Source organism: Bombina bombina, chromosome 1 (genome assembly GCF_027579735.1).
Source record: "Bombina bombina isolate aBomBom1 chromosome 1, aBomBom1.pri, whole genome shotgun sequence".
NCBI classification, from domain to species: domain Eukaryota; kingdom Metazoa; phylum Chordata; class Amphibia; order Anura; family Bombinatoridae; genus Bombina; species Bombina bombina.
In genome coordinates this window covers 1,518,460,272-1,518,476,803 of record NC_069499.1, presented here as the reverse complement: position 1 = coordinate 1,518,476,803, position 16,532 = coordinate 1,518,460,272, and the positions used below count along the sequence as shown (strand labels likewise).

General features: G+C 39.3%; 1 protein-coding gene across 1 annotated transcript in view; it reads right to left on the bottom strand.

Annotated features, from left to right (window-relative positions):
* The window catches only part of MMD (monocyte to macrophage differentiation associated), a 106,643-nt gene extending 92,616 nt beyond the window's left edge, over positions 1–14,027 (bottom strand). The window contains exon 1 of the mRNA XM_053708250.1: positions 13,882–14,027. Coding sequence (XP_053564225.1) covers positions 13,882–13,904 — 23 coding nt within the window. The 5' untranslated portion in view covers positions 13,905–14,027. The remainder of the gene's footprint in view (positions 1–13,881) is intronic.
* Positions 14,028–16,532: the final 2,505 nt, after the last annotated feature.

Below are 16,532 nucleotides of genomic sequence, written 5' to 3'. Positions count from 1 at the left end.
GAAATAGGTACAGTATATAGATCTAAAACAGTTGAATTAAGTACTTTGTCCCCAGGGCAGTAAGTTAAATATACGTGACCCTGAAGATGGGGAGGTCTGATAAAGAGTCATTCACAACAGATATTGAGATCTGTACAAATTCTAGACACAAGGAACAATGACTTAACCTCTTAGTTAACCAGAACACAAGGGTTAAATCACTGCAGCGACAGAGGTGACAACCCTGGACTGTCCAGAACACAATAGGTTAACCATGAGAATTAATAATTATTTCAAATGCACTATATGGGCACAAATATGTGTCTATCCCTATTACTTACTGAGTTTCAGCCACACCCATTGCTAACAGGTGTATAAAATACTTCACAGCCATATAAATCTCCATAGACAAACATTAGCAGTTCAATGGGTCATTCCGAAGAGCTCAAAGACTTTAAACATGGCACTGCCACAGGATGCCACCTTTGCTTCAAGTCTGTTTGTGAAATTTCCACCCTACTACATCTGCCCTGTGGCCAACAGTAAAAGCTATTATTTTGAAGACGAAGCATCTAGGAGTATCAGCAGCCTAGTGGTAGACAAAGCAGGGCTAAAGCATCTAGCGCGTAAAACCATCTGTTGAATCACAAACTACAGAGTTTCAAAATGCCTCTGGAAGCATCAGTAGCACAGGAACTGTGTGTCAGAAGTTTTATCAATTGTTTTTTTATGGCTGAGCAGCTGTACACGAGCCTCACATCAACATACGCAATGTAACAAATAATCTGGGGTGGTGTACAACATGCCACCCTCCTGGTCTCCGGAGTAGAAGAAATGTGTTCCCTGGATTGAATTATGCTTCACTATGTGGAGGCCTGATGGAAGAATCTGGCTGTGGCAGATGGCAGAAGACTACCTACCGGAATGCATACTGTCTACAGTAAAGTTTGGTGGAGGAGAGATAATGGTCTAGGGTCATTTTTCAAGCTTTGGGATTGGTCCCTTAGGTCCGTCATCTTAATGCAACAGGATACAAAGACATTTTAGAAAATTGGATGCATTCAACTTTGAGGCAACAGTTTGGGGAAGGTCCTTTCATGTTCTATGACTGTGCCCCTGTACCCCATGAATATACACTTTGTTGAGCTTGGTGTGGAGAAACTGGAGTGGCTTGCACACAGCGCTGACCTATACCACATTGAACACATTTGGAATGAACTAGGACGCTGATTGCCAGCCAGACCTCATCAAACATCAGTGCCTGGCCTCACAAATGTTCTTTTGTCTAAAAAGTCACAATTTTATACAGACACACTTCAAAATCTTGTGGAAAGCCTTCGTAAAAAAAGTCCACATAATTTCGGGTATACAGAGTATCTTAATCTTTTGACCCTTTGACTGGACAGATCTCTTCGGCAACAGTGTTTATCTTTTTTATGGCTAGAACATAAACAAATATGGTAAAATCATTGCCAGTTTGCCACATCCACACACATAGCTTGATTGCCAAAATACACATAACAGTAAATGGACCATTACTTTATCTGTGTAAGGCTAACTCAACCCTAAACAGTTCAACAAAACAGGATAAAAACACTGAGCCTGGCTTCCTTTGGACGGAAGTGTATACAGTGTGACAGTGAGAGGTACTGCTGTCAGACCCACACTTTTCTCTCAAGAAGCAGAGCCAAGGCACTTTACCGGGTGCAGGGCCCAACTTCAAGTAACTACTATCATCTAGATTTATCAAGCCTGGAGTTAATGTAGTTTTTGGTTTCTAAAAATGTTTTAAGTAGAAGTCTGTCTTAATTTTTCCATTACTGAACCATGTCTTCAAAAGGCCATTTAAGCAATAACCCATGGACTGATATGTTCAGAACAGCGATACAGCAAAAAAGTATGCTCCCAGTGAGGGTTATTGCAGACACAAAATGTAACGCATGGCAAAATAACTGAAAAAAGGGAAATTTGCCAAAAATGCAATTGCTGAAAACATCTGGATGATCATTACACCTGCGGAGGTCATTCCATCTATTTACAGCTACAAGAAAGTCTAACTGTATAAGAATGTTTTAACTTCTACAAAACACAAACTTTATCAGAAAGTAAATATTGACAAAATGCCAATAAACACACAGCTTTAAAAAGTGGTACTAAAAGGACATGTATTTTAGTTACAATAAGACAAAACACTTCCATCTTGGAGCCATATTGCATTCCTCAGATGATGGTGAAACAGTTTAGTCGTTTGTACTCACTGAATTAACACAAAGTCAGAGCCTTTTTGTGGTCATATGCTCAATAGGACTATGATGATCTCAATAGTTATAAAGACTTGAAACTCCTTATATAATCTTGAGATTACTCTCTTTTACATGAGGGACTGCATGATATATTTACATGCCATTTTAGGTATTATAGCCAAAACAAACAAAATTGGACTAGGAACAGATATCATTGCTATGACAAATCACTTGTTACAGGAGCATTTCCTCTTTCAAATAAGGTTTGCCATGTCCCTATGCATAGTGTGGGTGATAAAGGGGTTGCTCAACCTCAGAAATGTTGGTCTAGAAAGCCTTTTGTTCTATTGGTGGATTATTGTTGTTAGTCACCTGATGACCCCCTGGGTATGTAACCACTTTCAGAAAATGTTAGTGCATATATTGGATGCCAGGTTCCTTTTAAAACCCTGCCTGCTAAAAAATCACTTAGAATAGAGGAGATTATGATTCCTATAGCAGTGACCGGCAACCTAGTTCCCCTCTTTCATATGAAGGTACAATGTATATGTGAATATGCTGTCTTTAGTAAATAATGGATATATTGAAGCTTCTAATCATCTTATACAAAAAAACATATATAAATAATATAAGTAGGTGATTTGCATAGTAAAAGTCAATGGAGAAATCATGTGCCTCACTGGAAAGAGCATGTTTTCCTTTCTTTCCAAAATGATATAGGATATACATAAAAAAAAAAATTATATATATATATATATATATATATATATATATATATATATATATATATATATATATATATATATATATATATATATATATATATATATATATATATATATATATATATATATCTACTTTCAATGAAATAGGTCCAATTTTACTATGTAAAACCTGCATAGAAAATCCCCTTGGTATCCAGTGGATAAGATGATTCTTATTTCTCAAAGTGATCACCTGCATTCTAGGATGACATGTAATTCCTCATTTGAAAGAGGCGCTTCTTCCCTTTCAAATGTGGTGACTATTGTTCAGCTATGTCATAGAGAGTGCTGGAGAGATGGGGATACTCTGGTGCTGCAGGTGATTTTTGTTAACCAAAGACAAAAAGGAGCATGCAACTCCAAATGAAAGGCAATTCTCTACAGAACAAATCTGTCATTTTTGGGAGAGGCGAGTCCATTCTTTCATCATATTAATCGTCAGATTTTTAGTTTTAACATCTGCAAAAGAGGTGAAATACACAAAGTTGTGTCCCTGTGTCATTCCAGGTGATTATAGATCTTGAGCAGATTGGGGGTGTTCCAGGACTGATAAGTAAATGTGCTTAATTGTTTAGTTTTTTTGTTTTTTTAAATAAAAAAACATTTGTAAAAGAAAATCTATTTCAAACTAAAATGTTCTAACAAAATAAGGCATTTGGGGGGGGGGGGGGGGGGAGAGTTTTTACACTAGAATGTGCCTTTTAAAAAATTTTTTATAGTGTCTGAGGATGAAGTGTGACCCAGTGACATCAGATGTAAATTTATCAATATTATAAAAGGGATATATCTGTTCCTTCCATTTTTCAGAGGAATCACAAAACAAAAAAACAATAGACCCAAAAAAGATAAAAACAAAACAAAACTACTCTTCATTAAAGCTAACACATTGGCCTGTGTTTTAACAAAAAAAAAAAAAAACACCAACAACAACAACAACGGCACGTTGAATATATTATAAAAAAAAAGTATAAATATAAGGTGCACCTAAGGTGTATCAAGAAAGATGGTGTGAGAAAGCAAATTGGAAATTTTTTAAGATGTAAAATACGTTGTGAATCGTTTCTCTAAATTAATATGTTGGAACTAGGAGAAGAAAACGGAAAGAAAATGTGTCAAAATAGACAAATCAAATGTAAACATCTGAATACAAAGAAATGTGTCTTAAAATAGACAAAAAAAGGGGGGGGGGAGAAAAAGGTATGTGTCTAGTGATACTCAATAGGGTTAATCCCCAAAAATAGTGTATTTAATATAAATATAAAATATTGCTGTGTTTAATATAAACATGAGATATGGCTGATAATAAAAATGTAAAAAATAAAAAACAACAAGCAATATTAATCAAAACAATATTGTTAGCGTTTAACAAATTGTTGTACTTTGGATGGAACAAAAACAGTTTGTGATGTTTCAAAGCGTAAAAAAAGTCTTTTTGGTCAATATAAAAAAGTGGTGAGGCTGCTTCTCTTGAGGCTGACGGTGAATCAGTAAATCTAAAAAACAAAAACAAAAAGAGAGCGCCTCATGGTGTGAATAACTCTAAACAAAATATAGCACAGTGCAGTGGTGTCCGGTGGAATGGTACTCACAAGGAAGGTGGCACTTTTAATCAAAAAAGTGCAGACAGGCAGGCTGACATTTAAACAGCAGTCAGTACGCTGAGGATCAGTGCGGTAAGGTGTGCAGTGAATCTGGCTGTCAGGAACCCACAGGGGAAATCCCAGTTATCGTAGAGCCGTGGTCCACAGAAAACAGTTGTCAGGTCCTCACAGCGGAGCTCCGATTTTTACTCCAAGGCTGGCAGATGTAATTGCGGCAAAAATGCAGAGAGTAGAGACCCTCTGATAGGATACCAAACAGGACAGAGTCTCTCCGTGAAATTCGGGTAGCCGTATTTTAGGCAGAACAACTCAGAGTGTTCTAATTTTATATGCTCAAGGAGAGGGTAATTTGAGCAGAATAAAAAGGTCTAAAAACAATCCAATTAGGATATAAAAGTGGTTTATTTGAGCTAGTAATGCGTTTCTCGGCCGCTAGCTCCTGGCCGTTTCATCAAATCAGAAACGGCCAGGAGCTAGCGGCCGAGAATTGCATTATAAACTGCTTTAAAAGTGCCTGCCTGCACTTTTTTGATAAAAAGTGCCACCTTCCTTGTGCGTACCATTCCACTGAACAACACAGGCAGCCTATGAATGCAATTCCCAAATTAAATCCTAAATGCAATTAAAGTTCTTCTTGGCCTGTGCGTTATGCAAAGAGAACGTGAGGTATGTATTTCAGTGATTATATTCTGCCACCATCCGCTCTCAATTCCTTTTGACTTGTATCCAAGTTTTAGTAAACAATGCACCAGGACAAGCATATTTCTTAACCTCTTCCTGCTTGTAAAAATAATTTAAGGTTTCCCGTTTGTAAAAATAATTTCCTTTGCACATGCTTTTAACTCCTCCTATTAACAGGTTAGCCGGTTCAAACATATTAGAGTTCAGATTACCAGAGACAGCAAAGAACATATTAGGTTTATGGTTTTAGTGCTTAAAAGAGACAGTAATCACCTTGAGATAAAACATCTAGTTATGCAAAGAAAAAACACTTAGCAATATAACTTAGTTATTTTGCTTCCTTTTGTGTAATTTAGCTCTGAAAACAGTGGATTTTCTAATTCTGAGAGCTGTAAATGCACCCAGCAGACTTTGAGGCTAACCCTGCAGCATAGCTTCCCTAATTGGCTTTAGCAAATAACTGCAGAACAATTCACTGCAACTGTAATAATGATCATGAATAGCCTTGTTGTCTGTGGACTCATTGCAAGGTTGGCTCTTCCGGGAGAAGTTTGGCTAATGAAAAACAATTGCAGCAAAGAAGGCGTTATTTAAAAAAAAAATGAATTTGGTTTATATAGTATTTATTGTAATTACAAGACATTATACATGTGTTTACTGCCCTTAATTTTACTAGTAATAACTATTAACATTATTCCTAATAAAAACAATAAAAGTGAGATATTAATTTAAAATTTCCATTTCTTTATGGGGGGGGGGGCATTCTTCAAATAGGCAATTTAAATGCCATTTTAAATTCAGACAAGACAGACAGTGACCATATTGCTGCTTTAAAAAAGGGAAACATAAAAAATACATGTCAGGGCTGTTTAAAGAAATATTTTGTATAAGAACCCTGACATGTATTTTTCATAATACAGGTATACCCCGCTCATACAGCGGGTTAGGGACCGGAGCCCCGCTGTAAAGTGAAAACCGCCTTAAAGTGAAACAAGACAGTTTTAGCTATCTTTTCCCTTGCCACTGTGTTTAAAAACATGTGTGAACTAACTTATATTAGGAGGTGCAATATTGCTATGTTTAGTGTAACACTAGCTCAGTACAATATTCAATAAATGCTGTACCTGTAAAATAGTGACAATTACTGTAGTAAAATTTGCCAGACTATAATACTGAGACACGGATTGCACTGTAATGCTGTAAACAAAGTGAACTGCACATAACAAAATGGTGCCAGTCACTTTTCTCGCAATCTCACGAAGATTACAGCACTGTTTCAAATTTTTGGAGGTTGAACTTCAGCTCCACAAAGCGCTGTATTAGCGAAACGCTGTAAAGTGAAGCGCTGTAAAGTGAGGTATACCTGTATATATATATTATAATATATGTGCTGCCATCTACTGCTCTTGCTAATGTATAACATTGTTGCAAATCTGCTGCCATATACAGGCCCATTTATCAAAGGGCTTGCAGACCTGATCCGACACTGCGGATCAGGTCCGCAAGACCTCGCTAAATGCGGAGAGCAATACGCTCTCCGCATTTAACATTGCACCAGCAGCTCACAAGAGCTGCTGGTGCAACGCCGCCCCCTGCTGACTCGCGGCCAATCGGCCGCCAGCAGGGAGCTGTCAATCAACCCGATCGTATTCGATCGGGTTGATGTCCGGCGATTCCTGTCCGCCTGTTCAGAGCAGTCGGACAGGGTTATGGAGCAGCGGTCTTTAGACCGCTGCTTCATAAGTTGTGTTTCTGGCGAGTCTGAAGACTCGCCAGAAACACGGCCCTTCAAGCTCCGTACGGAGCTTGATAAATGGGCCTGATAGTGTTTGCAGACAAGTGCACACTCCAGACATTACCTAACTGCTTTTCAACAAAGGATGACAAGAAGAAAAAAAAAAGACAATTTGATAATAGAAGTACACTGGAAAGCTGTTTAAAATAATATGCTCTATCTGAATCATGGAAGAAAAATGTTTGTTTTTTTATGTCCCTTTAAGCAGTGTGTGCTTATGATTGTATGCCCTTTAGCTTACAATAAATATAATTTGAGAATCAAATTACATTAGCTATTTTATGCAGACAGGCACCACATTACAATACCTGAATGTAAATAATAATAATAATAAAAAAAATGTATTATATTGCAGCATCTTGTTTTAACCAGGCACATCGCTGGTCTTCCTATGGTGGTGCGGTTTTCAAAAGCGCAGTCTTTTAGCAAGCCTTCCAGATGGAGGGACTAATAGCGCTATCTTGATGTCCGTGGCAAGACCCGCGCTATTATAGTCACACAATCCTTTAACAACAAGGTACGTCGCGGTCGTTAAAGGGGTTAATATTATTATTAGTATAATATAACTATAAATTATCGTCTTTAATTTGTAAAGTGCTGCCAAATTCTGTAGTGCAGGATTTTATAGTGATCTAAAGTGTGAGAAATAATCGGACAAAAAATAACTGCTGACTTAGAACCAAAAGAGATCAAGTAGCAAAACCCTATGTAATGTCTAGATAGCTCCAACTGTGCTAAAGGTTACTTGAGGTTGACTGCTTACAGCCCAAGAGACATCTGCAAATATATCTCCAGACATGAAATCTCTCATCAGACCTAGACAAGCAAGAGACATTTATTGTGTGTATTGGACATTGTTAAAAAAAAAAAAAAAAAAAAAAAATTATTACACAAATTATTTTACACAAATATATACATACAAATTCCAAAATCAAAACGTTTTCTGGAATCCAAACTTTATAATTAATATTTTTGAAAAGTAAAATGATCAAAAATGACATTTCCCTGCCAGTATCTTTGGTTTGTTTTTTGTGTTCTAAAATGCAAATTGTCTATGTTTATTTAAAACATCAAATAGTAACTTTCTAATTACACTACATCTTTTCAATGGTACTATGTATACAAAATATACCTTTAGGTTACATGTATAAGCTATGCTAGGACATATAAATATTGCCTAAATGACACAAGATATTTTTGTTTACATTTGGTTCCATCCTCTCTCTAAGCTGTCCCATTTTACAGATGCAAATATTCCAAAATCCAAACCTCTTCCGGTCCCAAGCAGTTTGGATAAAGGGGTTTCTACCTGTACAGTGTATAGAGATCCATTTTAAAAAGGTATTTGGTCAATGCATGCTTAAACATTGAACTCAATTTAATCCCCCAGATAATTTTAAGAGTAGTTATAAAAAATAAATGATTAAAAGGAACTTTCATTATTGATTTTGTCAATTTTAAACCCTGGATTTCAAAATCAATTGATTTTGTAGGTTGAACTTTTGCAATGCACTGCTTAAAGTGAACTTAACTTAAGTTTAATGAATAAACAATAACGATTTTTTTTTTAAGATACTTACCTTTCTTTATGTAAAACAGACCGGCAATCTTCCACCTGCATCTCTTGCTGTAGTTAGCACAGCGATGACGAATACGGCTTCCTTCAATCGTTGTGTGCCTCACAAGCTGGACTCCAAAGGGGGAACACAACGATTGGAGGAAGCCGGATTGGTCATCGCTGTGCTAAGTACAGCAGGAGATGCGGGAGGAGGATTGCTGGTCTGTTTTCTATAAAGAAAGGAAAGTATTTTAGAATGAGAAGAAGGTTCATTGTAAAGTTTAATGAATGAAAGTGCCCCTATTGTTAAGATTAGTTTTAGAGACCGGGCACTTTTTCATTAAACTTTACATTCACTTTAATTGCGCACATATAGGATAGATAGATAGATCACAAAAAAATGTTTACTGTGATTAAATTATAACTATTGTTATATATATTTTGTTAGAACATTTATTTTTAAAACAACATTTTTTTATGTTTTTTGCAAGGGGTTAAACACATTGTTTACTTTAAAATAAAATTATCTTTCAAAATAGAGCATTCATTTTACAGCAGAAGGTCTATTTAAACATTAAATATTTTGTAATAGTGAAAAAAGCAAGAGAGTTCATCGCTTGGATAAAACGCACCAATATTATATACACTGATAAAGCAAGATATATGTTAGCTGATATTTAACACTGTCAATCTGTTAAAACAATACAATGATAAATCATTTTCATTTCCAGTCATGTGTCAGCACTGGAACATACAGTAAATGAACAATTAACATGGTTTAATAAGAGTCTATTCTCCTATATACAAGGGTGAAAAGGTCAAGAAATTCTACAGGGCCGTTCCTAGTAATACTCATCCTGACTGATGAAATGGAGACAGTTATTCAATTCCCCACCTCCATAAATACAGGGGTTACATTTAGAGACAAGTTTTATCCCCTTGGCTACTAGACAAGACTGCAATACACAGTGCAGACTTCTGACAGCCAATACCAAAATGCATATTGCTACCAGCAACAGATCTAAAACGTGTTATGACAAAAAAATGTTTTAAATGTTTTCAATAACTCATAATAAGATCTGTAGATTTGAGGGGAGGGGGTGTAATTTACATACAGGGTAAAATATTATTATTTGAGGAACAGGTCAAATATAAAATACTAGTCCTAAAGCCCGTTCACACGGGCCATTTTTTGCAGTACAGCGGTCCTGCCCCTTGCTCTCTCTCCCCCTTTCTTTTGTGCTCTCTCCCCCCCTCTCTTTTGCTCCCTCTCACCCCCCTCTCTTTTGCTCCCTCTCCCCCCCCCTCTCTTTTGCTCCCTCTCCCCCCCCCCTCTCTTTTGCTCCCTCTCACCCCCCCCCTCTCTTTTGCTCCCTCTCCCCCCCCCTCTCTTTTGCTCCCTCTCCCCCCCCCCTCTCTTTTGCTCCCTCTCCCCCCCCCCTCTCTTTTGCTCCCTCTCCCCCCCCTCTCTTTTGCTCCCTCTCCCCCCCCCCTCTCTTTTGCTCCCTCTCCCCCCCCTCTCTTTTGCTCCCTCTCCCCCCCCTCTCTTTCGCTCCCTCTCCCCCCCCCTCTCTTTTGCTCCCTCTCCCCCCCCCTCTCTTTTGCTCCCTCTCCCCCCACCCTCTCTTTTGCTCCCTCTCCCCCCACCCTCTCTTTTGCTCCCTCTCCCCCCCCTCTCTTTTGCTCCCTCTCTTCCCCCCCTCTCTACTGCTCTCTCTCTTCCCTCCTCTCTACTGCTCTCTCTCTTCCCTCCTCTCTACTGCTCTCTCTCTTCCCTCCTCTCTACTGCTCTCTCTTCCCTCCTCTCTACTGCTCTCTCTTCCCTCCTCTCTACTGCTCTCTCTTCCCTCCTCTCTACTGCTCTCTCTTCCCTCCTCTCTACTGCTCTCTCTTCCCTCCTCTCTACTGCTCTCTCTTCCCTCCTCTCTATTGCTCTCTCTTCCCTCCTCTCTATTGCTCTCTATTCCCTCCTCTCTATTGCTCTCTATTCCCTCCTCTCTCTTCCCTCCTCTCTCTTCCCTCCTCTCTCTTCCCTCCTCTCTCTTCCCTCCTCTCTCTTCCCTCCTCTCTCTTCCCTCCTCTCTCTTCCCTCCTCTCTCTTCCCTCCTCTCTATTGCTCTCTCTTCCCCCCTTTCTTTTGCTCTCGCTTCCCTCTATTTTGCTCTCTCTCCCCCCTCTCTTCTGCTCTTTCCCATCTTTTTGTCTAAATTAGAAAGTTGCTTAAAATTGCATGCTCTATCTGAATAACAAAAAAATGTTGGGTTCAATGTCCCTTTAATGCTATATGGTCAATTGCAACAATTGTTTTACAGTGTAAAAGATGACTGTTGTGCTGTCCCAGTCCTTTCCTAAGGGTATAGAGATAATCAAATCCAAAGAAGCAAGTTTATAATGTAATTAGCTTCTTCCAGATGGTTCAAGTCACAAATAATATTATTAATGAACATTATTCACTTCTTGTGAAACAGTAACATTTTTTTCCCTTTTATCAATTATTTCATAGAAACTGAGCATAACTAAATTTAAACCCCACAAACATTAACTGAATAAGCCATAAAACCTTTAATTAAAAATTGCCAAAACCCCAATAAAGATTTTCATCATTTATACAACAAAGATCCAAATAATAAACCATATATCTGCAATGATAAAAAAAAAAAAAAAAATGGCTAAATATCCCAATGCGAAATTACTGACCAGCTGGGTAAAATTTAAAAGGCCATAATAGTAATAAAAAAAAAAAATCCCACATGCTCCAATCCATTAGAACATGTCATTTTACAACTATTGAGCCAGCTCGTCTGTTTGTTTAAACCCACACAAAGAGGTTAAACACAAAGCAGAAGTAATGCTCATGACCCTCAGTCCACTGCAGGTCCCTAGTGCAATCCACCACCAATCAGCAGCGCTAGTCACACAGATGTGCAAGCAAATATATATATATATATACACACACACACACACAAACACACATATATTTAGTGTGTGTGTATATATGCACATGTCAGTAATGCAGTGAGACCCAGTCTGTATCAGTGAGGCTGCATATCAGAAATGCAGTGAGACACAGTCTGTATTATTGAGGCTGCATGTCAGTAATTTAGTGAGACCCAGTCTGTATCAGTGAGGCTGCATGTCAGTAATGCAGTGAGAACCAGTCTGTATGTCAGTAATGCAGTGAGAACCAGTCTGTATCAGTGAGGCTGCATGTCAGTAATGCAGTGAGAACCAGTCTGTATGTCAGTAATGCAGTGAGAACCAGTCTGTATCAGTGAGGCTGCATGTCAGTAATGCAGTGAGAACCAGTCTGTATCAGTGAGGCTGCATGTCAGTAATGCAGTGAGAACCAGTCTGTATGTCAGTAATGCAGTGAGAACCAGTCTGTATCAGTGAGGCTGCATGTCAGTAATGCAGTGAGAACCAGTCAGTATCAGTGAGGCTGCATGTCAGTAATGCAGTGAGAGCCAGTCTGTATCAGTTAGGCTGCTAGTCATTAGTCAGTGATACAGTGAGACCCAGTCTGTATCAGTTAGGCTGCTAGTCATTAGTCAGTGATGCAGTGAGAACAAGTCTGTATCAGTTAGGCTGCTAGTCATTAGTCAGTGATGCAGTGAGACCCAGTCTGTATCAGTTAGGCTGCTAGTCATTAGTCAGTGATGCAGTGAGACCCAGTCTGTATCAGTTAGGCTGCTAGTCATTAGTCAGTGATGCAGTGAGACTACATGTCACTAGTCAATGATGCAGTGAGACCCAGTCTGTATCAGTGAGGCTGCTAGTTATTAGTCAATGATGCAGTGAGACCCAGTCTGTATCAGTGAGGCTGCTAGACATTAGTCAATGATGCAGTGAGACCCAGTCTGTATCAGTGAGGCTGCTAGTCATTAGTCAGTGATGCAGTGAGACCCAGTCTGTATCAGTGAGGCTGCTAGTTATTAGTCAGTGATGCAGTGAGACCCATTCTATATCAGTGAGGCTGCTAGTCATTAGTCAGTGATGCAGTGAGCCCCAGTCTGCATCAGTTAGGCTGCTAGTCATTAGTCAGTGATGCAGTGAGACCCAGTCTGTATCAGTGAGGCTGCTAGTTATTAGTCAGTGATGCAGTGAGACCCATTCTATATCAGTGAGGCTGCTAGTCATTAGTCAGTGATGCAGTGAGACCCAGTCTGTATCAGTGAGGCTGCTAGTTATTAGTCAGTGATGCAGTGAGACCCATTCTATATCAGTGAGGCTGCTAGTCATTAGTCAGTGATGCAGTGAGACCCAGTCTGTATCAGTGAGGCTGCTAGTCATTAGTCAGTGATGCAGTGAGACCCAGTCTGCATCAGTTAGGCTGCTAGTCATTAGTCAGTGATACAGTGAGACCCAGTCTGTATCAGTTAGGCTGCTAGTCATTAGTCAGTGATGCAGTGAGACCCAGTCTGTATCAGTTAGGCTGCTAGTCATTAGTCAGTGATGCAGTGAGACCCAGTCTGTATCAGTTAGGCTGCTAGTCATTAGTCAGTGATGCAGTGAGACCCAGTCTGTATCAGTGAGGCTGCTAGTCATTAGTCAGTGATGCAGTGAGACCCAGTCTGTATCAGTGAGGCTGCTAGCCATTAGTCAGTGATGCAGTGAGACCCAGTCTGTATCAGTGAGGCTGCTAGTCATTAGTCAGTGAGTCATTAGTCAGTGATGCAGTGAGACCCATTCTATATCAGTGAGGCTGCTAGTCATTAGTCAGTGATGCAGTGAGACCCAGTCTGTATCAGTGAGGCTGCTAGTCATTAGTCAGTGAGTCATTAGTCAGTGATGCAGTGAGACCCATTCTATATCAGTGAGGCTGCTAGTCATTAGTCAGTGATGCAGTGAGACCCAGTCTGTATCAGTTAGGCTGCTAGTCATTAGTCAGTGATGCAGTGAGACCCAGTCTGTATCAGTGAGGCTGCTAGTCATTAGTCAGTGATGCAGTGAGACCCAGTCTGTATCAGTTAGGCTGCTAGTCATTAGTCAGTGATGCAGTGAGACCCAGTCTGTATCAGTGAGGCTGCTAGTCATTAGTCAGTGATGCAGTGAGACCCAGTCTGTATCAGTGAGGCTGCTAGTCATTAGTCAGTGAGTCATTAGTCAGTGATGCAGTGAGACCCATTCTATATCAGTGAGGATGCTAGTCATTAGTCAGACCCTCTCTATGACAGTAGTTGCCACTCATCACTCCACGTACAGCCAGACTGTTCCTGCCCACGCACAGACCATCATTGCCCCTCAGTTACTGATCACTCACCGCTTGAAATCTTTAGAACCCATTGATGAGCCGGCGTGGGTAACACCACCAAAGCAGCTCAGCGCGGCAGGAATCAGGAGGGAATAGCAGCGGTCATCAGATAGCACCGGAGCCCGGAGAGATGGGGATGACTGACTCCACCGCCGCCTCACCGGGCTCAGTCCCTCAGCCCATTCCCTACGTCATCACTTCAGCACCGCCCGTAAGATTACCTCACCAGCAAATCCGAGCCACTGTCACCAATCAGAAACGAACTGACACAAAAAAGGCATGCCTGCAAGTTGATTGACAACTGACTCGGTCCCGCCCATCAAAGCTTCTCTCTTCTGCAAGCGACTCACTGCAGTTCTGGCGGGGAAAGGGTTATTCGTTGTGTGTGGCAGCTCAGGCTTTAGCCCTGTCATTCATTTGTCACGACACGAGAAACAAAGAGCCATACTTTATAAATGATACGCATACATATTTTAGTGTGTTATAAATCGTGCCACGGTTCCTCTCGGTGGATTAAATACAAAACTATTTGTTCAATGCTATTTACTTATTGCCATAAAATAAAAAAAATATTAATATTTGTATTTTTTTGTGATATGATTTGCATGATTTAAATTCTGATATATTATACGAATAATTGTATTTTTTAAACGCTAGTGACAATACACATAAATTAATTAAATCATAAAAAAAAGTCTGACTAAAAATAAACCTTTAAAGTAGTATGTTTTCCTTTGTTTATGTCACTACCACAGAAGCTGGAAGGCTGTGCCATGTCTCCCCATTGTAAAGAAGTGGTTTTAACAACTACTAAGGAATCTAAACTTTAGTTTTCCATTCCCTGTAATCCCAGTCATTTATAACCTTCCCTTCTCCCAACTTATTTTCTTTAATTAATAATAATAATGACAGACACAAAAGTTTGGCGTTAGAAAAGGTCACTTATTTATTAATTAAACTGAATTATGCCTTTATGGCAGTATCATGAGCGATCCTCAAACTGTCAATCATAATAAATCAAATCCAAATCAAAATTAAATGCACCAGCATTGAATAGAAATATGCGGCCCACGTAACCAAGGAGCGTGACCGCGCGCAACTCAGGGGTAAAATTAATGGCAAATAGCAGGCAGATAGATCTGCAGATTAGGAGGGCAAAATGAGTTTGACTGACAGACCACCACTCAATGACCCCGTAGTCTACGGACCTCCCCCCATTATCGCCGTACCCACATGCTAGGCAGCAATATTTTCCGCAATATGTATATGAATGACAGTCCTAACTATGCTCAATTACTTGCAATCAACCAACTTTGACCGATAGACCACAAGCTGATTGTCATGCCACATGGTATCATGGCCCATGATTATCTTTAAAGGCACAATCACCACAGTATTTGCCCCTATCCGTGTTGTTCTGATCACTCCATACGATGTGACCTCTTCGTTTTGGCAAGCCTTGTTTATATCTAGGGAGGGTGGGAGGGAAAAAATTGTGGGCAAATTTTTCTAAAGGTTCTGCTAACACATAATATTTTTCTTTTCGATGGAGGATTCTACCTGCAGACCTGTGGCACGGCGATGGGGGTAAAATGTGCCCCCACTTATGCCAATCTCTACATGGGATGGTTTGAATCATCATATATCTTTGGTGATAATAACATTTTTCATGCTAAAATCAAAGTATATGCAACGTATATTGACGATTTAATAATAGTATGGAATGGCACGGGTCTGCAGGTGTAGTCCTTCATCGAATATCTTAATGATAATGAAGCTAATTTGGAGTTTACTTATAAGTTGAGTGACAAATGTATAGAATATCTAGACATTCAACTAACCGGAGGCAACACTGTAAACACTGAACTATACAGGAAAAGTATAACAGGGAACACAATATTGAGGGTGGATTCCTGACATCCAAAACATGTTACATAAGGGATCCCCAAAGGTCAATTGATTAGAATTAGAAGATTATGTAATACAATATCAAAGTATGATGAATATTCTCTGGACCTAGTCAATCGTTTAGAATGTAGAGGATTTAATAAAGAAAACCTTATGATGTTAAGAGCACAGGTGAGCGATTTGGATAGGTCTAAACTTCTAAAGGGTAGCAGGAATAAGGCCAACAAAATAAAAAATTCCAAAAGTATTCTTTGTTACACCATTCAGTAATCAATTCCAATAAATTGCCACATAGTGAAATCAAATCTGGATATTCTAAGGTTGGACGCAAAAATGAATTCAATTTTGGAAAAGGGATGTAAATATGTACTCAGGAGAGCTCCAACCATAGTATCCCAGGTTATCAACTATGTATACAAACAACAACAATTAGGCAGAGAATCATGGCTCTCTAAAAAAGTTTTTTTTCAATGTGGTAGACATCCATGCATGACGTGTGAACATACAATTGTGGGTAAAGATTTTACCTCCACAGTAGAAGAAAACAGGTTCAATATGAGCTTCAGATTAGATTGTTATTCAAAATATGTTGTGTATTTAATTACATGCACAGTTTGTAATAAACAGTATACAGGTTGTACGAGTCGCAACCTCAAGGACCGAATAAGGGAACATCTATCCTCTATTGAGAAGGACCATCCGAAAACTCCAATAGCTAAACATTTCAGCAAACATTTAGAAGGGTAAAAAGC